Source organism: Carassius auratus, chromosome 46 (assembly GCF_003368295.1).
Source record: "Carassius auratus strain Wakin chromosome 46, ASM336829v1, whole genome shotgun sequence".
Lineage (NCBI taxonomy): Eukaryota > Metazoa > Chordata > Actinopteri > Cypriniformes > Cyprinidae > Carassius > Carassius auratus.
Genome location: NC_039288.1, coordinates 2,826,246 through 2,853,294, shown reverse-complemented (window position 1 = coordinate 2,853,294; position 27,049 = coordinate 2,826,246). Strand labels below are relative to the sequence as shown.

General features: G+C 35.9%; 1 protein-coding gene across 1 annotated transcript in view; it reads right to left on the bottom strand.

Moving 5' to 3' along the window:
* Positions 1-1,775: 1,775 nt before the first annotated feature.
* LOC113063861 (gamma-aminobutyric acid receptor subunit beta-4) overlaps positions 1,776-27,049 on the bottom strand; it is a 63,907-nt gene continuing 38,633 nt past the window's right edge. The window contains exons 4-10 of the mRNA XM_026234256.1: positions 22,311-22,531; positions 16,151-16,233; positions 13,561-13,698; positions 12,378-12,530; positions 8,516-8,772; positions 7,791-7,880; positions 1,776-7,542 (exon numbers count right to left, since the gene is read on the bottom strand). Coding sequence (XP_026090041.1) covers positions 7,189-7,542; positions 7,791-7,880; positions 8,516-8,772; positions 12,378-12,530; positions 13,561-13,698; positions 16,151-16,233; positions 22,311-22,531 — 1,296 coding nt within the window. The 3' untranslated portion in view covers positions 1,776-7,188. The remainder of the gene's footprint in view (positions 7,543-7,790; positions 7,881-8,515; positions 8,773-12,377; positions 12,531-13,560; positions 13,699-16,150; positions 16,234-22,310; positions 22,532-27,049) is intronic.

Here is a 27,049-nt window from a genome sequence, read left to right as displayed (position 1 = left end):
GTACTTCCTGTGTTTAGACTTCTTCATTTGGTTTTGTCTTTTAAAATATTTCTACCAAGTGATGCAACTGTTTCAGTTTCTCATCAAGGCAAGTTAGACTACTCTCCTTACGACATATGGGAGCCCTAATATACATGTCTCTTCTTCTGATTCTCTTGCAGAATCTTGCCAAATATGAGTATCCAAACTAATGTTGTTATGGGGCAAAGATTACACTCTTCCAACAGGGATTCTGATGGTATTTTATTCAGGACCGAGGGTTGGGCGGGAGGTGTATCTTTAATATTGTGTCATTATTATAATCAAATTCAAACTGAGTATACAAGACATTGAAATGGTCTTCACTTGCGTCTGATTGCAATCTCAGTTTGCCCTAAATATGTATTTTATTTTTTAAAAACAGAAAGAAAAGAAAATGACAGTGTGAAGACCTGCAGCAATTTAAATGTCTCTCCTTACATCATGTTCTGAAAACAATACATGATTTACCATTTGGGGACTAATGAGTTTAAACCAATAGCCAGCAGAAAAGAAATGCAGACATTAGTCCACAAATAGCAAATGAAAAGACTTCTGCATTGTTGTTATTTACTGTATAAGCCTTTATTTGTAAAAAGTCAGTTGGTTACTCAACCCTTTTTTTTTGTACCACATACTGTAACATCTTGTATTAGTAAAAAACACATTTTGCTCAAACACCTAGAAAAGCTGACTGACACCATTACATTAATTGGCACTGACAAAAACCAAATAAAAAAAAAAAAAAGGAAAGAAAGACAAAGTAAAGAAAAATAAGAGAACACAACCTTATACTTTACAAATGTTGATTTCATGAAGACAAGTCATACCCCCAAATGGATCATCAAAAATCATCACACCTCAAGAGTTCAACAGAATCAAACCAAGAGCTTAATGAGAACAAAACCAGTACAACACAAAAACAGAATGGATTTCACTTTCAGGGCAGGATGTAAAGTAGAACTATATTTCCTTGCTATGAGAAAACATCAACAATAAGAATTAACAATTCATTTAAAGAATACAACGAATACAGGCAAATAGAAATGAAACGAAACAGTACTGAATAGCAATTTAATTCTCAAATTGCGTGATTGCCCTAAATATCTGCCAATTAAAAAAAAAAAAAAAAAAAAAAATGTAATAGGATTTTCTCTTCAGGTTAGTATTTTGCTTGTGGGTGCTGTGATTATGTGTTATAATCCGCTATATCAGTAACGCTATCCTGGCGTAAAGAAGAAAAAAATATTCAGAACAGCAAAGTCACTGGCCCATACATTTCAACAAACTGAGAATTTGCTCTGCCAGTCATGCATTCTCATGGCATGGTATGTTAACTTGCTGTTTTGTTCAATGAAATGTAAGCAGGTCTAATCTACTTTGAACTGATGGTGTGTCGATCTACTCTAAACTGTATGTGATACACACAAAAAAGCAAGAGATGATGAAAATGTGCATATCTTCATGTATTTTTTTTCTTTGTTCAAATGACGATTCCGTGAGTAATTTTCTCCATAACTCTCCTCTTCTGATATAGTTAGTATTTTCTCTTTTTTGTTTTCCATTTTTAATTTAAGATTTACAGTGTTTGGTTCAATCTCTGTGCACAGGAAGAAGCAAAACGCTTTATTTGTATGTGTGGGTGATAGGAATGGCCAGTTTTAGAATAGAAAAGAACTTATGAAAATAAACCTTTCCGGAAAGAGACATGCAAAACAAAACCGGTATCGTTTTTGTGAGTTTTTCTCCATTTCTTTTTTTTCAGAGATAGGTTTCGTTTGCAGAAGTTATGCCGGTGCTGTAAAAGCTGTCCATGCCAGTAGCGTTGAGGCTAGCTGTTATTACCAACTGCCCTGTATTGTTCATGCATTAAGAAATATAAGTGAAAGATATCATATTTACAATACAATTCACATGTAATTACACATATACACAAGAGGCAAGAAAATTCACATTAAAATCAGTTCAACAGTTTTTGTACTTCCTTATCTCCTGCTTTATGGTTTGATGCAGCAAAAGACAAAAACAATGTACTCAAGTAAAAGCTATTTGATGATTTGTTGAGTTATGTTCATTGTATGAAAATGGAAGTGAACTTATGGGGTGATTTGTGTGAAGTGCGTAGCTTATAATGTCCTTCACTGTCATCAGAACACATTAGCCTCATTGAATTCTGCCATACCCCCAACCCCCCCCAATCCCCATAATTTGTGCAAAGCTCTTTAAAAAAAAAAAAAAGGACAAAAACATTAACAAACAATATATTTGTCTAGAACTAAAGCAAAGTGCAAGGCAAAAGGAAAATGTGTCTCCTATCCCCTAACCAGATAGCAAATTACACAGAAGTATTCATACTTTAATAATTACGATGAGTCACATTCTCCTAAAAAGGCCAACAATCCCATCAGTGCTCAAAAGTATGCTACCTTGACACAATGCTATCCCAAATGCTATTCTTGTTCCGTTATTTCCCATATAACGTCCATCTCCATAGACAGAGCCTGCCATTTTTGTGTTACAGCAGTGTATCTATAGCTGAGCCACTATTCTTCAGAGAGTGAGCAAGATCAGTTGTTACAAATATAGACACAAAGGGCCCATTTCTTTTTTAAACACAGTTTTTAAGGTGACAAAGAATGTCCAAATACTATAAATGACACATGTGTAATAAAATGGTCAAGACTGAATGGTGTCTTGATTATAACTAGCTAAAAGTGGTAATTAGCAGCAATTTATATCACAATTTAAAGCCCACACATCTGACACATTCTTCAATAGACTGATAACAGAGCCACCAACCTTCAAGATCAATAAATTTAATAAAAAAATCAAACAGACAACAAAAGACAAAATCATACTGACTTGGTAATAATCTAGTATTTGTGGTTTTGAAATTAAGATTAAAAACCTAAACGATTTTATTAACAAAAAAATAAAAATAAATTAAAAAAGGAGTTGACTACCATCACCCTCTCAACTCAGCGCTGCTACATTTATCTGAGTATTTTGGCCAAATGACCCTTGTAAACTGGCAAATTGGTCTTAATGATAATGTATCTATCCTAGCACTATGGTGAAATTTTAAACTTTCAAATAAAAAAGCTGAAATGCTAGTATGGTTTGTTGCATGCACCTGCTCCTTTAGATAGTAACTTAGTAGCTTTTTATAAAACAGCAACTTGTGCCATTGTAGATATAAGATATTTGATAGAGCTATCTATTAATGTTTTTGTACTGTAGTAGGTTGCACACTTAGAAAACTGATCACTTATCTTATTTTTTTCCCAATAGGTTATACATACCATCATTTTTGACCTGAATTACTCTACAGTATCCATGTTTCCACTCACACAACTCAGAACCAAATAACCAGGATAAAACACTAAAATAACCTTTTTTGTTGTTGTGATACATAGATGCAGTTACAAGAAATAAAGTCGCATTTAGAAAATGTCACAGTTACGTCACAATTACAAAAAATTGTGAATAATGTGAAATATAAAGGTTTAATTTACTGGGGAAAAAGTGATAATTGTAAGATGAAGATCCAAAAAGGTGAGACATTAGGATCCTATTCCTGTAAATACTGAGTTTTACTTTTTGAGGTTCTGAGGTTACGCAGTGGAAACATAGACAGAGTACCTGTGTGAGACATTTGTGGGGACTTATTTGTCACCGTATATTCTAGGTTCTATAACTGCTAAATTAATTGTACCCCAAATGTCCAATGATCAAATTATAATGCTCTATAACCATGATTAAGGCTTGAGTTGAGTTGAAAGAGAATCACTCTCCCATGAACTTTGTTGTATTTGCATTGTATTGCTCAGAAATATTTCATGAAAAATGCTTAGTGATCTCGTTAAGGCAAATCTTGCAGGGACGAATGCCCACAAACCAGAATCTTACCAAAAATCTCTCCTAGGTGTAAGTTCACTGTGAATAAACAGAGTGCTGGTGCTACAAGAACATGTTGAACACAATATCAGTTTGAACAAATTCAACATCCAACATGTCTCAGTGGCACAGTATGGCTGTTTTAGCATTTCGCCAATCCCTACTCTATCAAAAATTTCAACCCTTGCCTATGGTGATTGGTCAGGACGTATGGACCAATAATGATTCAGGTTGCCCTGTGGAACATTAAACCGATCATTAGCAAGAAAGACTGCATAGTGCCAACAAGTCTACTAGAACGTAATGAAGCTATGTAGTAAATGAGTGCTAACTTATATATGTATATAGTTAAGAAACCTCTTGTACAAACTACTACTAAGAATTTTTAATTATTCTCATGGATAATATACTGAACCACAGGTTATGATGCTGTATGCATTCCCCCCCCTCCCTCTATTATTAGTGACTCTAAGGAAACAATTAAAGCACCTATGGACACTGATTGATAAATCAGAGCTGTAATATCTGATACAAAAATATATCCACATCCTTTTATTTGTGCAGTCTTATCAGTTAATAGCGGCTGACGCGCAAATGATAATAAACGTAAAAGTAAATGCCACCTAGAAGTCATGCCACTTTCACATCTTTTCTCATTTGACAAAGGCAAAGCAAAATCTTATTTTCCAGTCTTAAAAAAAAAGAAGAAGAAAAAAAAAAAAACTAGTCCAGTTCCCTTGAAACCATTAAGAGAAAGGTTTGCTAATGGTGCAGTTGGCATTTTCAACTTATCACTACACTTGTCTACAACACTGCACTAGTAGAGGTGGATTGATATTGTAGCTTAGAAGGTCTGATCTACATTGTAAATTCACATCTAAACACTATAGATTAAATGTGTATACCTAACTACTCTGCCTTTGAACCTTCATTGACAAAGGATTGCAGCATCTTGAATGCCTACTGGGAGTCTCAACAGGCCAAGGCATCCCCATAACTCTCATAATAGCTAGGGTTTTTCAAGAAAAGCACTCTGACCTCCATCTTCTTTTAGTGCAGATTTGCGCTTAACTTAATTGCTACGCTGTTCATGCAACTGTGCATGTCTTGCTTTGCACTTGAGAGCACTGGCTCCCTTGCACAGGTGTTATGGTCGTGCTCACAATAACACATATAATAACACAATAAGTGGAAATCCTAGGGACGTGCTTCTATGGTCATCTGCTGACAAGTAACGTAGGACCTTTCAAGTACCTTGAGTTACATCCTTCTGTACTTTCAGATTTCCCTGACTCCTTTGTTTCTTCATGGAATGAGTGATCTGTTGGCGATTTGGTGGCTGGTCCACATTTTACCGAGTGTTGGGAGTTCAGGTGTGGGGGTTGAGAGCCAAGGGACTGTGCTGATCTCTGAGGTCTGAGGCCAGCTCAGGATATCCTCCTCAGGGAACTCAAGCAAATCCTGGGCTCTCGTGTTCTCAAACCACTACTGGACCCTCGTCACTTTTAAATGTCACCTTGCTCAGTTATTCAGCAATTCAGTTCTCATCCACATCTTCAAGAACTGTTCCAACATTGCTGTGAAAAGCAATTGTTGGGATGCTTCTACTCTCCTCTGAGTATTGCGACACCTAGACCCTACCACAAATGAGATTTAAATGAACATGGATGGTAGATGAATTGATATATGGATTTAGGCGGGAGTTTGTGGTCACCTGGAGATAGAGAAAGATCCTGCCACCTCAATGTCAAAGAAGCTGAGGTAAATCATAATGAGGTGAAGCCCAAAAGAAATGGTGGGTGGTGAGTCAGAGGTCTAAAGAGAAATGGATTATAGGCCTTTTTGGTTGTCACTTCAGTTCATGGCTTTTATCGTACATGTCATTTTGCCCCGAAAAGACTCAGAAGCTTTTTTTTTTTCCTGATTATGCTGATGTCATCCATCTTTGAGATTCAATCCCAAGATGCGAAACGTCAGAGCTGTGGGTGGGTCTGCAGTGCTTAAAGTGAAAGGTCAAAGATCAAGGGTCATTCGGCCCTCTTTCACTGATTGATGAACTGAGGACACATCCTTCAGGTTTAAGACAGGCACATTTTAGAGAAACTAAAAACATCAGCGTATATCATTCTCAGGATGGATCACTACAATGACTGAATATATACAATATCAGGTCACACTATGGTTTGAGTGGTTGACTCAGATAAAAACATGGTCACGTCCCCTGTTGAATACACAGTAATATTTTCTCTCATTATTTTTAACATGTTCAGATAGTTGGACTTACTTCAAATCCAAGTTCTAAAGAAACGTTACAGCTTACTAAGGGTTTTCCTCCATTCCAAACAACACAACGCTCTACAAGATGTTAATGAATACTGTATCAATAGAACAGATGAAATGCACTAGGAACAATAGTAAAGAAAGAACAACAATTCTACCCGACCATGTCAATAAGGCTACGGGATGAATGAATGAATGAATGTACTCTTATATATATTAATGAACTACCTCTAGAACATGTTTAGGTGAACCCCCCAAAAATATGAGTATACCATAGCTCAATAATGAAAGGAAGGAGAATCTGCAAAAAAGAGAAGACAGAAAATGAAACATACTGACTCAGGGCAAATTCAAGATGGCCGTCCAGTGTAAACCATTGACCAGAGCTGAGAGTTCCGATAAAGAGAACGCTTGTCACTTGCAAAATCAAGGAATGACACATAATAATTCCAAAAGAGGTTGCTGTACAGTGTCCGTCTTTTCAATGGGCATGGGGAAAGCAGTGGATCGGGTCCTGGGGCCTGCTCTGTTGATGCCCCGGAATGCACAAGCCACTTCTGAAGTCATGAGCTGCGGTTGGGAGAAGTTGATTACAGTATCAATAAAAAGCAGATGAGGCGTTCTTTTTCTCATCTTTTCTTTTCGCAAAAATATCATGCAGTCTTTAGTTCCGTAGCCTCGAACAGGGGACTAATGTATGCTGTTCATTGTTTGTTTCAGAAGGAAAAGAATTCAGATACTTGAAATGTTTCTTACGTATTATTCTTAAACATTCAAGTCATTCTGTATAATATGTTTCTTTTTTCTTTTTTTTACACCAGAAAAGTCCTTTAGATTTTACACACGCATGTGTATATAGAAATATAATATATAGAAATATGCATATACATATGTATCAACTTTTCATATATGTGTACACATATTTTCCAAATGTATCAAAGCCAATTTAATGTGCTCTCAAAATATGGCCCATGTTTCCTAAGGGAACACATATCAATTCACATAATACAACCAATAGATAAGGTTGAAGAATCCAAAAGTGATAGGAAAAATGACCCGGGACCACTTGTCAATGGTGCTAACATCCGCCAAGTTAGGGATTTTGAGCTTCAGCTTGGACGAGCGCCTTCTTAGCCGGCAGTTGGCACGACTGCGCAGGGCGCTGCGGTCCAATGAGTGGTGGCTGAACCCATCTCGTGAAGCCAAGGGCTTGCGGAACTGCACTCCGGAGCTGTCAAAAGACATGACGGAGTTCCGTGAGTCACTGACGCTGCTGCCAACGTCGGACGGCATCACCTCATTGTTCATCTCCAAAGTGGTGAGAAGAATGTTTCCGTAAGCATCCACCTTAAGACAGTAAAAGACAGAGAAGGGTGGTCATAAGCAGCCACAGGAAACGGACCGTCCTAATTACTACATGCACATGCAACAATAGTGTGATGTCACTGTTACAACAAACTTTACTTGGGAAGAGGAAACTTTACAAGAATTATTCAGAATGTTTAAATGCATTAACACAAAGTAGTAAATGACAATATTTCATCAACTTCTGATTCTAAATTTGCATTTTTGATATGATTTCTAAATGGATATACCCCAACTTTTCTTTGTTCCTCGAGATACAGATTTCTTCTCTGTGTATATGACCTGAGGGTGTTGCTTTGAAACGGCGCTGAAATGGAGTCCTTGCGATGTGAAAGAAAAAAAATGCAGAGAACATTAAAATGCCCATATAAGCTGACAATCAAGAAACAATTTTTGAAGAATTCAAAAGTGCATAAATATGAGGGTGAAGAAGAAAAAGCTTGCATAATAGACAAAGACACAAATACTTTATTCAGTCAAACTCTCATTACTCTGGTTTAGTAACTGAGCTTACCAGAGTTTTTATGTAAATGGCTGACACAGTTTGAGAAGGGTCTATCTCACAATACATTACGGTGCTTGGATTGAAAAAGAAGCCTGCGGCAAGACGCAGACTAGATTCTGATAGCATGATGACAATGTAATTTGTAACTTTCCGAGCAAGAGAAACCTCTCTTATTAATGAAATGCAGCTTCAATCAAATGAAATTCGTCATTGATTAAGTAAAGTCATGGTTAATGGGCTATTGAATGTTCGTTTTTAGCAGTGAAGTGAAGCGATTCATTCAGGCAATAGTTATTTTGATGAGAGAAGTTGTTCTGCTTACAAACTAAGTGAATACATATTCATTTAGACACGCATGAACATTGTCATTGCTTATTAAATTAATTTAAATTAGCTTTTAATTAGCACAAAAATGAACTGTGCAAATGGTTTACAAGAGACCTTGCATACCTGTTCCCTCAGACGCTTCTCCTCATAACGGGGACGCTCGTTGTTGGCTTTGTTTAGCCTTTCGTTGATCTTTTTCTGCTGCTGGGGTCCCCGTCCAAAGAACACGTAGTTTACGAAGGCATATTCGAGCAGGGCCAGGAAAACAAAGACGAAGCAGCCCATGAGGTAGACATCAATGGCTTTCACATAGGGGATCTTTGGGAGGGTCTCCCTCAGGTGGGTGTTGATGGTTGTCATAGTGAGCACCGTAGTTACACCTGCAAGAAAGCCATGTTAGTCACTTCAATGAAAACGTTAAACGTTCACGCGACTTGCGTCAGGGCTTTCATGGACCACTTAACAAGGTCGACATACTCCTACTCTAGGCCAAAGTTGAAATAAGACATACCCAAAAGACATTAAAGGGGTCATATGATGTGATTTCAGTTTTTCCTTTCTCTTTGGAGTGTTACAAGCTCTTGGTGCATGAAGAAGATCTGTAAAGTTGCAAAGACTAAAGTCTCATATCCAAAGAGATATTCTTTATAAAAGTTAAGACTCTGCCACGCCCCCCCCCCCCCCCCCCCCCCTAAAATGGCTCATTCAAACATGACCCCACATCTCTATGTAACTATGTGGAAATATTTGTGGAATGCCGCCCAAATGTTCAAGTAAAGAAAAAAGGCTTGGTTTCAGTAACCGCAGTGTTGAAGCAGCCATGTCAGAGATATGATGTGTGTATCTAGGTGAATGCAAAAGCACTTTATTTGGCCTTCTGAAAGTAGATGCATTTAGGAATTTAAGATTTAAGATTACTTACAACGGAACAGCAACGCATTTTATGGACGACTGTTTCGTGAAAGTATAATAGGAGGTTATTCTGACTTTACTACAAACAATCTGGCACTTCTGAATCAGCTACTGGAAGTATGTTTTGTTATTAGTTTAAGTATTTGCTATTGAATGTTCAAATGTGGAGTTTTGCATGTCGTATGTGTTTGTGTGTGTGCACTTGTGACACTGTGGAATCAGCTGTCTTAACCGTCTTGTGTACTGCAAACACATAAGAGCTTCATTATTGTGTCTGTCACACCACTCTGTTCCTCTTTCGGGCTTGAACTGATAGTAAATCTAAGGACATTATTAACCGTCTTTACATTTATTTTGAAAGATGAAGCTCGTTATTATGGAAAGGGGCGTTACATTTCCGACGAGTGCTTGTGGTGTTCAGCCAATCACAATGCACTGGGTCAGTTGGCCAATCAGAGCATACTGCACTTGTCGGTAGGAGGGACTTTGAGACAGGCAGGGCTTAGAGGACCTACAATTGTACAGTATTTGAAAAATGTGTTTTTTGAACATTAAAGCATGTCAACATATTCTGTCACTGCAAATACACAAAATAATGATCTTTAAAAGGCATCATATAACCCCTTTAAGGTGAAATAAGACATGCTACTATGTAGTAGCAGGGTGGCCATGTGCGCCGTTCATCTGGCACACGTCCTGGCCAGGATTTTAATATTGCCTAAAACATCCAAAGCAGTTTGACCAGTAACATGTAGGTATTTAACAGAGATGTATAGTAATGAAGTAGAACTACTTCACTAGTGTACTTAAGTACTAAAAGGCGGTATCTGTACTTTACTAGAATATTTTTTTTTTCTCCTACTTCCACTTTTACTTCGGTACATATTTTCGCTGAGTTTAATACTTTTACTCCGATATTTTTTTCATGTGCTGCATCGTTACTCGTTACAATTATAATAATGTTACAAATCATTCCATTACAAACCACTGCCAGAACTGTAGATGGCAGGTTTGATGAAGCTGCCACATCATTGAGCGAATCAAGCGAGACTGCGCGTGCTGACTGAACTGCTGTGAAGAGAGAAATGAACACCGAGCCGAGCCAGATAATGACTCGTTCACGAGTCAAGAACCGGTTGCATCGGTTCTCGGATGACCAGTAACGTTAGTTCTTTCTGACAGTTCGATTCAATAAACCAGTTGAAGAAAACAGTTCACTGATTCTTTTGCGCTCGATGCAATGGCGTCCTTTTCGTTGACTGCACCTGGGCTCATAACATTAACACAGAATCAGTTCAGAATCAATCACCAAAAGAATCAGTTCGGTTCAGACGCTCTGTGTGTCGGTTTGCTTCACGCTAAATCACACATGCGCAGTATCATCAGCTCCTCGGTTCACGAATCGGACGCGTCTGACAGAAACGGTTCTTGACTCGTGAACGAGTCATTATCTGGCTCGGCTCGGTGTTCATCTTCAGTTCTCTCTTCACAGCAGTTCAGTCAGTGTACTGTTTGAGTCAATGAATTACTCCGGGATATTGGTTTGTTTTAACTCAGAGGGAGTGTCAGACACATTAAACAAGTTAAGCTTAATTCATCTGTGGATTAATGCGTATTGGAGACGCGAACTGTTTAAAACGATTCAGTTCGATTTGGTGGACTGTTTCAAAAAGATCCGGTTACATCGAATGATTCGTTCGCGAACTAGATATCACAAACTGCTTTGTTTTTAACTGTCTTACAACAGACACGGAAGAGAAGACTATGCTGAATAAAGTCATAGTTTTTGCTATTTTTGGACCAAAATGTATTTTCGATGCTTCAAAAAATTCTAAATGACCATCTGATGTCTTAGGGGTTTGAAACAACATGAGGGTAAGTTATTAATGACATCATTTTGCAAATTGGGCTAACTAACCCTAGTAACCGTTTTTTTGTTTACAAGAAGTTACAGTCAAAGGAATTGTGATTGTCCTTTAGGTTAATCATTTGAAATAGTAAAAACAATATGTTCAAACTTTTGACTACTTTATTTAATAGCTACATAACACAATACTTCTACTTTTACTTTCAGTACTTGAGTAGTAAATTTTAAAATAGACTACTTGCAATACTTAAGCACAAAAAATTTTGAATACTTTACTACTTCTACTTAAGTGTGGTGCTTAAAGAGCACTTCAACTTCTACTCAAGTCACTTTTTTGATAGAGCACTTGTACTTTTACTCAAGTATGGGTCTCTAGTACTTTATACATCTCTGATATTTAACATAATCGACCGATCTTGAGGCTGCGTGTGAAAAGGTGAGATCTACAGAAAACGATCAAAGCTATGCAATATGTACACGTATTTATTCACTTGTTTGACTTGAAGTTTTGCTGCACACCGATCAAAAAAGACACCAGAATAGGTGATCGAGCAATTCGAAAGCATCAGGAGCCATCTGCTCTGCTCTCTAGAGCTTCCATGAATGTCACACAATGATCAACCTCTTCAATGCAAACAGCAGAAACCTGGATATTTTAGGCAATATTAAAATCCTGTCCAAACGTGTCCCTTATGAACGGCGCATATGGCCACCCTACGTAGTAGTCTAGTAGTAAGGTTTCTTGTAGAACGTGACAGTATATTTTAAGCCTGAAATAACTGAACTCTTCATTTTTTAAAACAAACTAAAGATTTAAAAAAAAAATCTTCTAAAAGAGAGAAAAATTCTAGTGATATATTGCATTAAAAAAATAGGCATAGTTTCACAAAGCTTTTTTGTCCTAGAATGCTTTGGGCTGGTTTGCATAGTACCTGCATCACTCACATAACAAAACTTTAAGCAAATCTTCCAGTGAAATCAGTGGCAAATGGAGTCAAAGCTGAAACCGAGTGAACTTTGAGCATCACATAAGCTTAAGGCTTTGCTCAAGTTTATTGCATTGGGGAATATTCACGCAGCTCATCATGTTTGACAAAAAGTAGAATATAAGATTTTTTTTTTTTTTAGCAGAAGACAACCAAAATGATTGATATAGTTTTATACAGGAAAAAATAACTTCCTGATGAGCAAAACGTTAAAGGTTACCCAGGGCCACACGAGCAGCAGAGGCATCATAGTTAATCCAGAAGGAGACCCAGGACAAGATTGTGATCAGGATGGAGGGCATGTAAGTCTGCAGGATAAAGTAGCCGATGTTTCTCTTGATGCGGAAACTCAACGACAGCCGAGGGTATGAACCTGAGGAGACACGAGTACACAGCAGAAGCAAACAAATAATAAAAATAGAGATGTCAACATGTAAGTGATATCACAAAAGAGCAAGCACAGGAAAAAAATACATCTACAATTTGCAATTGTCAAAGTCTGCACTTTGACAACAGTCGTTTTCCCATTTGTTCAGATGGAGCATTTAATTTCCCAAAAGCAATGGATTCCTTCCCAGGGACTAGTTCCATTCCAATTAAACATGGCAGAAAGTCGCAAACATGGCAGATTTTTCTGAAATTCCCTTCTCAGCAGACAGTGTCTATATTCCTCTGAGAATTGTCACAAAAGCCTACAGTGTCTTTTTTTTCCCCATTTAGCTTTTTAATACAGGGAATTTGAGAACGAGAGAAAAAACAAATCAATTATGTAACTGAAGAGCATGTCCTGTTAATGTGTAAAATCTGGTGTGCGGTTTAAGACAACTGTAAACAGCATGCTTCAAGAAGCCTTTCCAAAATTGGCCTGCACAAGCCTGTTTTAAAACTGTGCAGTTTTATGTCAGGTGTGGTTTGAATAACTGACTCATTCAATTGATTATTCAAATTGCTATGGCTATTTATTAACGTAAGAATGAATATTCTTGCTCATTCCCTGTGGTTTCAATCCCACTGCGGTTTTTCAGAAAAGGATGCAATAGAACAAATTCCACCAGGAGCCTTTCAGCAGCAATTTTATCAAAGAGAAAGGGAAATAACTTGATCAAGCTGTAATTTAAATAGCATTTGAATATGAACGGTACCCGACGCCAATCACAACAATATTTTATTATTATTATTCACTCTTGTTTGGACACCTCCCCGTGAATCTTCCCATGAAATAAATAAGAGTGCTTACTAGCAAGAGTACTTAAGATGATAGCCGCATTTTCTATATTAATATAAGTTGAGCAGTGCATTGCGATAACCTTAAATATTCAGTGAATCTTATTCACTGCATTGTTCTAAGTGACCATTTAGTGCTGGTATTAACCCCATTTTACATGCAAGGGATTCGTCCATACCTGTAGTAAACCTCACTTCTCTGGACACAAGACGTAGCTCCACAATGGAGAACTGAGGCAGCTCCAGTTTGTCCACACCTGTCACGGCATTGTCCCCTCCTTGCCAGAAGAAGACGATATCATCTGTGGTGTACCCATCTGCAGAGATTGTAGACAGTACAATAAATGTTTAAATAGAGTGTTATGCATCTTATACAATAATTACACTGGACAATGCCAGTTTTACATCTAGCAGACAGGTCTCAGAGATGTTTTGTGCAATGAAAGCTGAACTGAACAGAGCAAATTACTGTAGGTTATTTCCTTCATCAGTGGTGACAAAAAAAAAAAAAAAAAAGTGGTTTGTGTTTAAACTGGTCTGCATTATGTGTCATTATCAGCACTGTTAATTGCACAAATAAATGGTTCTGCTGTGCTAGATGGTTGCTGCGTTCAGTTTCATCAAACATTTTAGAGTTTAATGTGCTTTTGTATGACAAGCCGTGTCATAAAGAGAGAATGTGGCAAGAGATATGCAAATTAAGTGTTTGTTATTTCAAAATTAGCTAATTAAAATAAATATCAATAATAATCCTCTGTCTCTGCTTTTCCATCCTCATATATATATATTATTATGATGAGCTTGTTGTCACAAAATTAAAAGCATAAGAATGTTTGTTGTAAGTTGTAAAAAACATTCTTTAATTCAGACAAATTATGTAATATAGACAGACATTTCTTCTGCTGAGCTCACAATTTATGAAATTAGGCAATTCAGATTTTACTTACATTTACATACATTTCACTGCTGGCCATATGCTCTCCATATAACCATGTATGTGACAGATAAAAATATTGAATCTTGAATCACACGAGAATGGCTTTATACACAGTTTAAATGCTTTTGTGAATAATTTACACAAAATTAGGCCATTTATGCAAAAACATTTTTTTTAAATTGCATGTATTAAATGAGACGTAAGACGATATTTATGATGGGTTTAGGCAATGAATGCAACAATTTACATAGGAATGTTTTTACAAATAATCTGTGCATTAATGAACATTTTCTGCATTGACTGTGTTTTAAGAATGATTTACAAATAAACTTTTTCTTATGTTTCATAAATGTAGCCCACAGTGCAGTTAGTGACAGCTAAAGAATAGTTATCGGGATAGCTAGTTTTAGTTTAAAAAGTAAGGAAATGTTGATACAAGCAAATCTAAATAAAATAAAAAAATGTCATGCCTCAGCAGGCTGTGACATCTGACCCACTGATTGGCATGAAACACTGTGAATGGTGTAATCATTCAAAAAACTAATCTATCTATTTGACTGGGCTCCTCTGATGTACCCGTGATAGACAGGGCACACTATCCTGGTACGCCTGACTGATCGATAGTGCAGGGGACTTCATTGATAAACCACCAAATACATTCAATCTTACCTACCTCTGTCAAATGTGCCATGAGCCCTCAGTGTCAAACCCCTACAAGATCATTTATCACTACTGACACCCAAAGACAGAGTAGGCAGGACTGCAGATGTGGGTGATTGCTCTATGGGCTTAATGATTACGTTTGCTTACATTAGTATCTGTGGAGTGGGACAGAGATAAGAAGCAAAAGTGAAATTGATGAGCTGGATGAGTTCAAACTGCTGTTGTCCATGGTCATGGTTTCTTCAAGGTGATGTGGTTAGAATCTGAGTTAGAGTTGGCGTTTGTGCTGTGTAGGTTGTGAGGATGATTAATGAAGATTAGACTATCATGCCGGTGATGGGGATTCTTATTCATTTTCTCAAATGTGTTCTTTCAAACAGTTTGTTTAAATGATCTAGTTCAAAGGAAAAATCTGTTCATTGCATAGCATCTGATTTCATAGCTTGGCATATTATGACCTGCAAGAAATCCAGTACAGCCACAACGAGATTGGAACACATTGCTGTTTATCATGTTTTTTTTTCTTTCCTACTCTTTCCCAGGATTTTTATATAAGCTGGGTTGATTACTTACAAATTGTATTCCGTTACTAATTACAGATTCCATTATGAAACCTCTAGTTAGTAATGTAGTCTAGGTTACTTATTTTAGGTAATATATTACTTGTTGGATTAGTTTTAGATTACTTTTTTTTTTCTTTTCTTTTTTTACCTACCATTAAATGTACCATACTGACATGAAGCAAAGGGGTTTCCCAAACTAGGCTTGTGAGCTCACAGTTAATTTAATCATGACAAATGTAAAATAAAAATGCATGAAGCTAGCATAAAACCTTTCAGTTCTTTCTTTTGACATATTGCAGATGTTGCTACAACTAAATATTCTGGCCCATGAAAGTTGATCAAAAATGCTGGTTGTGGCTGGCAACTCTGGGGGGGTTATCTAAACGTTGTTTTAAAAAGGGTATTTATTGTAATTAAAATTTTCATGCTTTTGCTGCCATGATTCATCTCACAAAAAAAGAAGGTTTTTTTTTTTTTTTTTCAATTCACCATGTATACGGAGAAAGTTGTGTAGAACACAGCAAATTATGCTCTCTATGGGTGTAGTACAGTAGACATCTAGAAAAGATCCAGTATGTGTACGTGTTCACATTTCCTTTCACTTACAACTCTCAATCTCCAGGGTGCAGTTCTGTTCATCGAGGGGGTACCGTCTCAGGTCCATCATGCAGGCTGCTGTAGTAGTTATTCTGGAGAAAGGACAGCAAGAAAAACAAGGAATGGGTAGAAGAAAAGAGTGAGAATGAGAGACACTGTTACCTTGGGAACCTTTAGGAAATCACAGCTTAGCATTGACTGCACCACGTGATTGGATTGGAATGATTGGAATCTATTCTCTTATTCAAAGAAAAAAAAAAGAAAGAAAAAAGGATGAAAATGTAATTATTTTATTGTGTTGAGGTTTTGGATATTGACTGGTTGTAAGGTGAGATAGATAAAAAGAAGACAAATATATTAAATGAGAAGCAGAAAAAAAATGTACTCACACACACACACACACACACACACACACATAAAAAAAAAAATGCCACTTCATATATTTACTCATTTTAAATGTCAATGTGTAATTTTGGTTTCACTTTATTTAGATTTTCCCTTTAACACAAAGATGCTTATAGTAGAATGTCTGTTGGGAGACCATCACAATAAAGAGTTAGCAGAAATTATTAACCAAAAAGCATAATAATACTCAAATGTGAGTTAGTAGACATGTAGGTGCAATTTTATTTATTGTCAACAGAATGTTCAAAAGGGACCATCAAAATAAATTGTTACCATATATTTTTGACAAAAATCACAAAATATTTATCACAATATTAAGTGTTGGGCTGCTGTGATGCTCAGAGTCTTGGGACGCAGGCATGATAACATCCTAGATGGTGTGCCAGTTCATCGCATGGCATGGCTAGCTTGAGAAACATTGCATACTTATTCATTAAATCAGACAATGATTATTAGTAAAAACAAGGAAGTTAGACAAAAAAAAAAAAAAAAAAAAAAAAAAAAAAAAAAATATATATATATATATATATATATATATATATATATATATATATATATATATATATATATATATATATATAAAAGAAAAAGCTTTGGCCAAACTGATTTACAAATTGACCTGGCATGAAAATGCCCTTTTTCTATGTGGACCATTCTTCATTTTTTTTATGTTGCAATAGGATCATAGATAAAGGATCAGTGAACATATTATATTATATTATATTATATTATATTATATTATATTATATTATATTATATTATATTATATTATATTATATTATATTGTATTATATTATCCTGCTTTGTCTGTGTACACACAAATCACTAAATCACTAAGTACGCTAAGTTCAGAGCACACAATCAACCAATTGCCAGAACTGGCCAGATTTTAACAGCTATGCAGAACATTTTGACAATGCTTCAAAACATAAAGCTTATTTCTCAACACATTGCACATCTGAGAAAAAAAAAAAAAATGTAAAGAAATGTAATGTTACATTAAATGTGTCACTTGCCATTTCTTTGTAATTGTCTGTGAAATGTACTATTTATGAGAACTGTTTTAACACATTTTCTTCAGTGCAGATGAGAAGATGCGTGAGTATTCTTAATTCCCCTAACAATAAAGAATAATTTTCATATGCAGTACAGTATATCCATACCATATTTAATCATCAATATTTGTTTTGTTCTCCACTGACCTCATTCTCTTATCCCATTCCTCTAGTCTGGAGCCACATAATCAGTGCTGACTCAGTCTCTCCAAGGATCTACTAGCTGGTAAAATCTGATGCTGACAGACGTGTGCACTTTAGTGAACAGCTCTGATGTATGGAGTATTGTGATGGTCAAAAAAGATCATTCAAGACTTATTTGACCATCTCAATACTCCATACTATAAAGTGACAACAAAGTATTCTTCAAAGCTGCATGGAATTCAGACTAATACCAAGCCATAACTAGATACACCACACCATGTTATCAAACATATCTTTTCAATGTTAATCAGAGTTTTTGCCCTAACCACTCATGATGACTAACGGGAGATTCTAGTTTGGGATGTGACATTGCAGCTGAAAGCTCAGGTACTGATTGGGTTTTGTAAAATATAATAATGGTTTAATTTAAGTTTGTAAATCATTGTGTTGACAGCAACAGTAGATCATTTTCAGATCTTGAAAATATATTAAGAAAAAAGAAAAGAATGTACTTTACACAGCAGTGTGCTTGCAGAGAAAGCCCACCGAGAACCTCTTCTGATTGGCTGTGATTTATTTTGTCGTGTGTCTGTTGTGGCTAGCCGAATCACATTTGTTAGAATCTTGTCACATAGTAAGGACACGATGGAAGCCTTTCCACAAAACTCAATGTAGCAACACATGTGAATTTTCCTTGCATCAAGCCTCCAAAATGAATTTTAATACACAAAATAAATTTGTGACAGCTGCCAGTTTGCCGAAAGATGGAGACTGACTCATCTTGTCTACGATGTTGCGAGTGAAAAATGACCTGCTCAGTCTGTCACTTATATGCAAGGAAAACAGATAAATAATCCCATTGTGATAAGGAAATAAGAAATTAAAAATGCATATACTGTAGTACTGTGAAATATTTGTATAACAGGACTGTGTATAGCAAGTCATTTTTAACTTGTAATCGAAATACAACTAACACTCTCATTTCTTGTAGTGTTATATAACTATATTAAGTGCTATATAACTATAAATTTGATGGACAGTAGCAATGAACGTGGCAACAGCAATCGGCATACACATGACAGTGGACTTAAATTAGTTAACAGAGCATGGGTGTAACATAGTAATGTAGCTATTACACTGCCTTCTGTGATATTTACTGTGAGCATCCTGTAATTAACACGCAGGGTTGTGTTTGTTTTTAGCTTCAAAACCTTTCAAAATGCAACCTCTATATGTGGCTAAGGAGCAAACAACATCCGTTGAAGCACTTTATTTATATATAACATACCTTATGCAATAACAGCTGCTTGTTTGTGTTTTTCATTAGTTTTAATTTTGTGCCACTCATAGTTCTTCATTATCATGCATTCTTAGAAATGTGGAGTAAACATTCAGTTACCCTGGATGCTCTGTGTAAACAATCTATAAAATACTTTGCTTGCTTTAAACCCTTCAATATGTGCATTAGCTTTCTCCTCCAAATCCCCATAAAGTACAAACCACTGCATATTTATAAATCTGTACATTTGTGGCTCACATTATGGAGGATGCTTTGCATATATACTGTAGCTCTACTAAAGCTGACTAAGGCATATCAATTCGAAATCCCTTTTTAGACACAGCAGGGCATGCTATGATAATTAATCATTAACAACAGCCCTGACTTTTGAATAATTTACTGCCAGAAAAGACCCATCTTAAGACTTTATTAAGAGTGGATGTATCAATACTGCAAACATGCTGTAGTTCCTCAACATTTTAATTCACTACAGCGATGCTAAAAAAAAAAAAAAAAAGAAGAAAACACTGTGGCGTTTTAGATTCGTCGATTCCACCTGTGCCAGAGCCTCTTGGAAGAGGAAACAGTTTGTCATCTTTCATTATTGATATTTTGATTAAGTGGGGCACCCAAAGCAAACTCTCTGCCTCGCTGGTGCGGTTCTGGGTTAATGCATAGGAGAGTGAGGAGGGAGAGTGTTTTTTTTTTTTTACTTGTGCCTCTGTTTATCCAAAAAAGGTTGACATTTGAGACAGCGGTTCTTAGATGTTCCATATTTTGTGTAACCATTTTAGAGGTGATTTTATGAGTGGGTTCAGATGGTCTACTGTTAGTTTTATATATTAAGTAAGGGATAATATCACCCTGAAGGGGTTTTTTCTGCATAAACAACCAGCTGGATGTACATTATCCTGCTTATTGCATGGCTACTTACCACATAAGTAAATAATTAGACAAACAAAATTGTTGAAATATTTGAATGCAAAGCTTCCATGAAGACATCACTTGCGAGTAAGCAGCAAGTTCAAACTTGATGACATTTAAGGTATACTAAGGTATACTAACTTGTGTGTTAAAGAAGAGTGTTAAGTGCTGACTTCAGTTACTCAGATTAGCATGTGTTATTTTTTATATTTATATTTTTTATATTTTAGCATGTGTAGCTTTTACTGGTTGTTATCGAGGGATAACATATCTCTAAAATCGCGACCGACCAATCAGAATCAAGTATTCCACAGAGCTGTGTAATAAATTTAAATAATAAATGTAGCAAATTATGCATTATTACACCTTGTCTAAACTGAATATTTTTTGTAATTAAAAAAATAATTAAAAATAAGGTTGAATTCTATTATAGTAAAATTGTAGTTACAGTACCATGGTTTTTTGGCTTATTGATTACCATTTGTATAAACACAGTTTTACTACAAATGTCATGGATAAACTATGGTTAGTGTTGCAAAACCATATTTAATTTGTGGTTACCATGATTTAACTATAATAAACGTGCATTGTTTTTATTTGGAGTAAAACCATAGTTCATTTCTGTAAGGGAATGAGCAGCATCATACGATGAATTTAAAAGCAGCTAAAAGCCATTATAATCAGTGATGCTGTCTTCACTGGATGTGGCACAGTGCAACCTATATTGTTGTCCTATACAATGGCAATCCTACATTATATTGTTGAATTAATGTGGTTCAGATGTAACCCAGGCTCACTGGAAATAAGTGACATTACTGCAACACAGATATTGCGTATACCTCACGGAATGTTTCGCAGCAGTTTCAAAGTGAAATGTCCAGTGAGTTTTGCAAAAATGCACGTTCAATATGTGACCTTGGTCATGTTTTTATTACGTTGATACGGGGATTTAAAGATTAATGCTCTATTGTGTTGGGAAGTAACATACCCCCTACACCAGTCCCAACCCTTAACCTAACCGATAGTGCTACCAAATTCAAAAGTGATATAAAAACACATTTAGTGATGGAACTGGGCAATTTTAACTTTCTTATACAAGGGTTTGAGCTGTTTTGTCAAACCATAGTTCAACAGAATTTTTACCAGAGTACTTAACCTCGCAAGAGCAACACCGTATTGCATGAGCTACCCATACATATATAAAACCCATACAGTACATACGAAGCTGTATACGTGATTCTAACATTCAAATGTATAATTTGTCAAATCTTGCAGCATATGTTAAAATATGTTAAAATACTGTATAACATAATATTCTCCAAGGAACTGTGTGAAAATTAGCTTCTTTATGGACACTCTGGCCATGTAAATATTATATTATATTTTATATTGTATTATAATTATATTTTGTGTGAAAAAGAATAAATGTTGTTAGAGTTTTACTGCCTTTAATGTTAATTTCAACTGGAAACTGCAACGATTCGTACATATAGGAACGTTATATATATATATATATATATATATATATATATATATATAGTTTTTTTATTTTTTTTTTGCAGATATGTACGTAGAGGCAAATATTTCTAATGAGCCTGGGTAGTTCAGACGATGAAGGTGTGATCATGCTACTGTGGGTTTGGGAATTTATTATTTTTTTGAGAGAGAGTAAGATGCACCTTAGATAGAATTTAATTTGAACAACGAAACAGAGCTGAACTCTTCATGTGATCACACTTTCCACCCAATACCATTAGCACCTTCATTTTCAACACAGTTTGCCAGTGCTGTGAACCATTAACAGATCTTTCACACAACTCAAATAGAAGCTTCCCATAGATAACCTGTCCCTAACTGTGCAAGCAAGTGTGACATGAAGTTTTACCTATTATTAAAGTTAAACAAAGAAGTTTGATACTGATATGAATAATGAATTCAAGAATGATATCACACAATATGGCTGCAAAGTTCAGGTTAGATATAAAAAGTGAGCTTGGAGTGAGTGAGTGAAACCTTTTCATGATTTTCAGTTTCAGTTTAAAGTCTGTGTTAACCGTTGAATAAGGAAAATAAGAGGACAGGGCTAATTTTTTGCACACATTCGCAACATCTCTAGCTCTATTGAAGATTGTCAATTTGAAGGAAGGAAGGCATTTCTGAAGGGAAGCAAATGTTAGGGTTAGGGTTCAGATTTTAACCAAAGATTACGCAGGCAAACTCTTTTTTTTTCTTCTGTGGATTACCTTGCTCTGATTAATTGTTCACCACAAGACTAGTAATGTGCAATAACAAAGTAAACAGGCTCGGTTTCGATTTCATGCAGACTTAAAGACCCTGATGTTACAACAGCAATGGAATTTACCTCAGTCCATAAAGAACTGTGCCATCTGGGTGGAGACGAATCATTCGGTTCTTCACCGTCACACCGTGCAGGAAAGACTTCTTGTCATTCAGGAAGTAGGTATCTGGGAGCCATAACTGATCAGCCACACGGTTGTCCAAAGTGAGGTTCAAAGCCATCTCAGCATAGGCCAACCGTTTGTCCCTCCAGCTCTGTTGGAAATACATGGTGATGGTGTAGTCCTGCAAAGAGCACAGAAAATCAGATAGCGAGTTAAGGTGGGTTGAAAGTCTTTATTATTTACAGTTATTTTCAAAACAAACTTTTCAAATGACAGTTTTAGTTGGCACAAGTAACAATTTTGTTGTTTTTGTGTTGTTTTGTGTGTTTGCCCTGGTTTGACAGAATTGTAACATGCAGAAGAGCAAACTCATTACAAAACATTTCTACTTAAAGGGGGGGGGGGGTGAAGAGTTGGATTCCCATGCTAAACATGGACAAAGTTTCAAAAATTAAGTTGTACGTTCGAAGGAGTATTTTTGTTCCCAAAATACTCCTTCCGGTTTGTCACAAGTTTCGGAAAGTTTTTTTTTTTCGAGTATGGCTCTGTGTGACGTTAGATGGAGCGGAATTTCCTTATATGGGTCCTAAGGCACTTCTGCCGGAAGAACGCGCGCTCCCGTATAGCGAGGCTGAGCACAGACATTTCATTGATCAGAGCGATTCACTGATCAGAGCGAGAGCGTCGCAAAATGTCATCAAAGGAGTGTGTTTTTGGTTGCCAGGGCAAGACAACCCTGCACAGATTACCAAAAGAGAAACAGCATTAAGGGACCAGTGGATGGAGTTTATTTTTACAGAGCATCAACGGAGTTGTGCAAGTGTTTGTGTTTGTTCCCCTGCATTTCGAAGATGCTTGTTTTACAAACAAGGCCCAGTTTGACGCCGGATTTGCACATCGTTTATTTCTTAAGGATGATGCAGTCCCAACGAAAAAGGGTCACGATCGTGTGTTGGAACCGCAGGCGGTGAGTAAAACTGCTTCAAATATCTCTGTGTTGTTAACTTAGCTATCGGCGTGTAAGCACATCAAGTAAACCACATGCGATGTTGTCATCAAACTGCACTTTCCCAATGTACAGCTTTAAAACAAAAATAAAAAAAAGACGACAAAGTGGAACTTAATCATTTTCCAAAACCGCTAAGCAAATATATACAGTTTCAGTACATACCACATAGAGACACCTTTGCTGATGCTGCTCTTGTTAAATTTCATTTAATTTTGTCTTCAAGGTAATGACACAGCTTCCAGCTCTCAACGCAAAAGCCTACTGGCGCTCGTGATTCTTTAGCTCCGCCCACACGTGACGCCTCCAGCCGGTCGTGTTTTTCCAGGAAAAATCGGTAGAGACTATCTTTCTCTTATGAATATAATAAAACTAAAGACTTTTTGGAGTTATGAAGGATGCAGTACTACTCTATAGGCACTCAAGATTAACAGGATATTGAGTGAAAACGAGCATTTCACCCCCCCTTTAACAAGAAGGTAATGAAAATATTATGGAATGGATTGAGATGTGTACCAGCGTTGATGATTAAATAAGCAACGCAAATATACAAGTTTGATGCGATAAGGTTCATTTGAGCAGTGACTTTTGGATGTTGGGCAAACAGTATTGGCTGGGAACACTCTTAAGGTCCCCTACTGATATGATTCATCACTGCTTCAGTGCTTTTAATGATAAAGCATTCTGTATAGACACTAGACAAGGGATAGACAATGTCAGTCCTGGAGTGTCGCTGCTCCAACCCTAATCAAACACACCTGAACAAGTTAATAAATGTATTAAGGATTACCAAGGCTGAACGCAGGTGAGGTTTTTTATTTTCTTCTCAGGGTTGGAGTTAGACTCTGCAGAAGTTGCCAACCAGTGCACTAGTCTAATGTAATAAGCCTACATTTAATTGTGCTGCATGATTTAAGGATATGGTCCTGTAAAGAAATAAAGTATTTGACTTCCCATTGAGGCTCTTGTTTACAAACTGTTGTAGAAACAGAATATTTCATAGGCCAATTTCATAGTTTCTGTAGTATCTGATAAACAGATACAAATAATCAAATAGAAGTTTCCAGTGTCTGAACTTCTTTGAAGAGATCTTTTGACATCTAGGCATACAGAAAATGTGGAATAGTCTTACCAGTGTATGTTATTATTAGATCATATGTAAGGCAAGGCAAGGCAAGTTTATTTATATTACACAATGGTAATTCAGTGTGTTTTACATAAAAGAAAGTAAAATAATAATAAATAAATAAAAATAATAATAATAATCACAAAAACAAAACAAGGATTTTAAAAACTTTGAAAATGATTTAAAACTGATTTAAAATGAATTTAAGTCAGTTAAAAATAGAAAATGACAGTGCAATACATAAAATACAGTGCAATCAGTTTGGACATTGCACAGTGCGCATTCAACGAATTGAAACTTAAAAAATGAATTTTGAGTCTAGATTTAAATATTACTAATTTTTTAGCATGCACATCTGATCTCTTCTGGAAGCTGGTTCCAGCTGCCGGTGGCAAAATTGCTAAGGGGATTACCCTTGACTACTGAAACTAAGATCTGACTCCAGAATCAAACCAAGATTCCGGACTTGATTTTTAGTTATTTGACCCCTAGAGTCAAGGTATACATTCACCTTGAGAACTTCATATTTTTTTTCAAAATGCAATGACTTCAGTTTTCTACTTGTTTAACTGAAGAATATTTTGTCACATCCAACTGTTAATTTCATTAATGCATTGACAGAGGAATTCAATGGGGCTGTAGACATTTGGTGATAAGTCTAGGGAAATCTGGGTGTCATCAACATAGCTGTGATAGGCATTTGTTTCTTTCTCATTATTTGACATGGTGGGAGCACATACAGGCTAAACAAGAGCGGTGCAATAATTGAGCCTTGTGGGACCCCGCATGTCATGGACGTCCACTTAGACTTATGCTCCCCTAGACTCACATAATACCCTCTCCCTTCTAATTATGACCTGAACAATTTGAGTACCATACCAGAAATCCTGAACCAGTTTTTTTTCTAGTCTCTGTATAAGTACGCTATGATCGACAGTGTCAAACGCAGCACTGAGATTTTTTGCCAGAATCATAATTTAAGCTAATATTATTTATTATCTTAATGAGGGCTGTCTTTGTGCTGTGATGCGGTCGGAAACCAGATAGAAAATTGTCCAGGTATCAATTTGAGGATAAATATTAGTTCAGCTGATTAAAAACTATTAGATATGTAAGATACATCTTTAAAATAATAATAATAATAATAATAATAATAATAATAATAATAATAATAATAATAATATAGTATATATGTTTTATAAAATGATTTCATCCAGAAAGTAAAATCTTTTAGACCCTTTTGACAGTATGGTGGGGATACAGGTCTAATTTCAAGTTTTTGGAATACATGCCTAATTTCTTTTTTTTTTTCTGAATTTATACATACATTTTAATTTTCATTGAACTTGTAAGGTTTAACATTATACCCTGCTATAATGTATATAACAATAACCCTTCTGAAAAAAAAAAGAGTGTGCTTAATTGTATGGAATGTGCACTTGTAGCATACTATTTAAATACATAACATACAAGTTACAAAAAAATGACAGATTTTATTAACCATACATTTTTTGTAATTAAGAAATTACATATGACGGTGTATTTAAAGTTGGTATGAAATTGACTTTCATTATTATTATGTTTTTTTTTTTTTTTTTTTTGCCCCTGTAATGTTTAATTGAAATGTAACATCTAGACCTTACGGTGAAAATGACACTATACAGGACTCCAATATTTTAGTTCACTGAAGTCATCCCCCTACAAACTCAGATTTATCTTAGTTCAATGCCCACATATTAAAATACTAGTCATCGACCCTACATTTTTTCATTGTCTAATACATTGCATTTGGATATGCTGAAAAAAATAAATGAATAAATAAATAAAATCTGTCACTACTTCCATGTCATTGTAACTCTTAAGTTGTTGGATTATTTTCAACCCTTTGCATCTCGGATGTAGCACAGCACATTTTCACTACTTTTTTTTAATGTCCAGGGAAAGGCAAGTAAAACAAAACATCCGATTGAAGACCTTGTGTTGTGCGGCATCTTCAAAACATCACAGTTCAAAGAAATTTTGGCAGTACCTTCATGATGGATAAATCAAAAAGACATACTTGTTCTTGTAGAAGAAAAGAAGGGGGAAAGTGAAAGAAAACAACTTCATACTTGAATGAATACTTTGAACAAATTAAAATAAAATCTTCTGCCTGGAACAGGATGGACATTCTCCGGTGGCTCCAAGTGGAGGGATTGCGGTAAGAAGAAAACAAGGCATCATAACTCTGTGTTCCTCCCAAAATGTCTCTCATCTTTCATCTCTGATATCTGTCTTTTTTTATGACTTTCTTTAACGGGTTTGTTAAACTGTACAAAATAGTTCCTGAAAATTTTTTTTGTTTATTTTTTTTAACAAATGTTGACATTCTACCCAGAATGACAAACTTAATATTATGAGTTTAATTTTCTATTAAATTCTAGTATTTTTTGCTAATTTTAAACTGTAACGTAAATCTTCCCTCAAGTGAACAACAGTTGCTCCGATGATCCACAGAATGGTATGCAACAAAGAAGCTGAACCAAAATCCTTTTTTTTTTTTTTTTACAATTATTAATCAATATTTA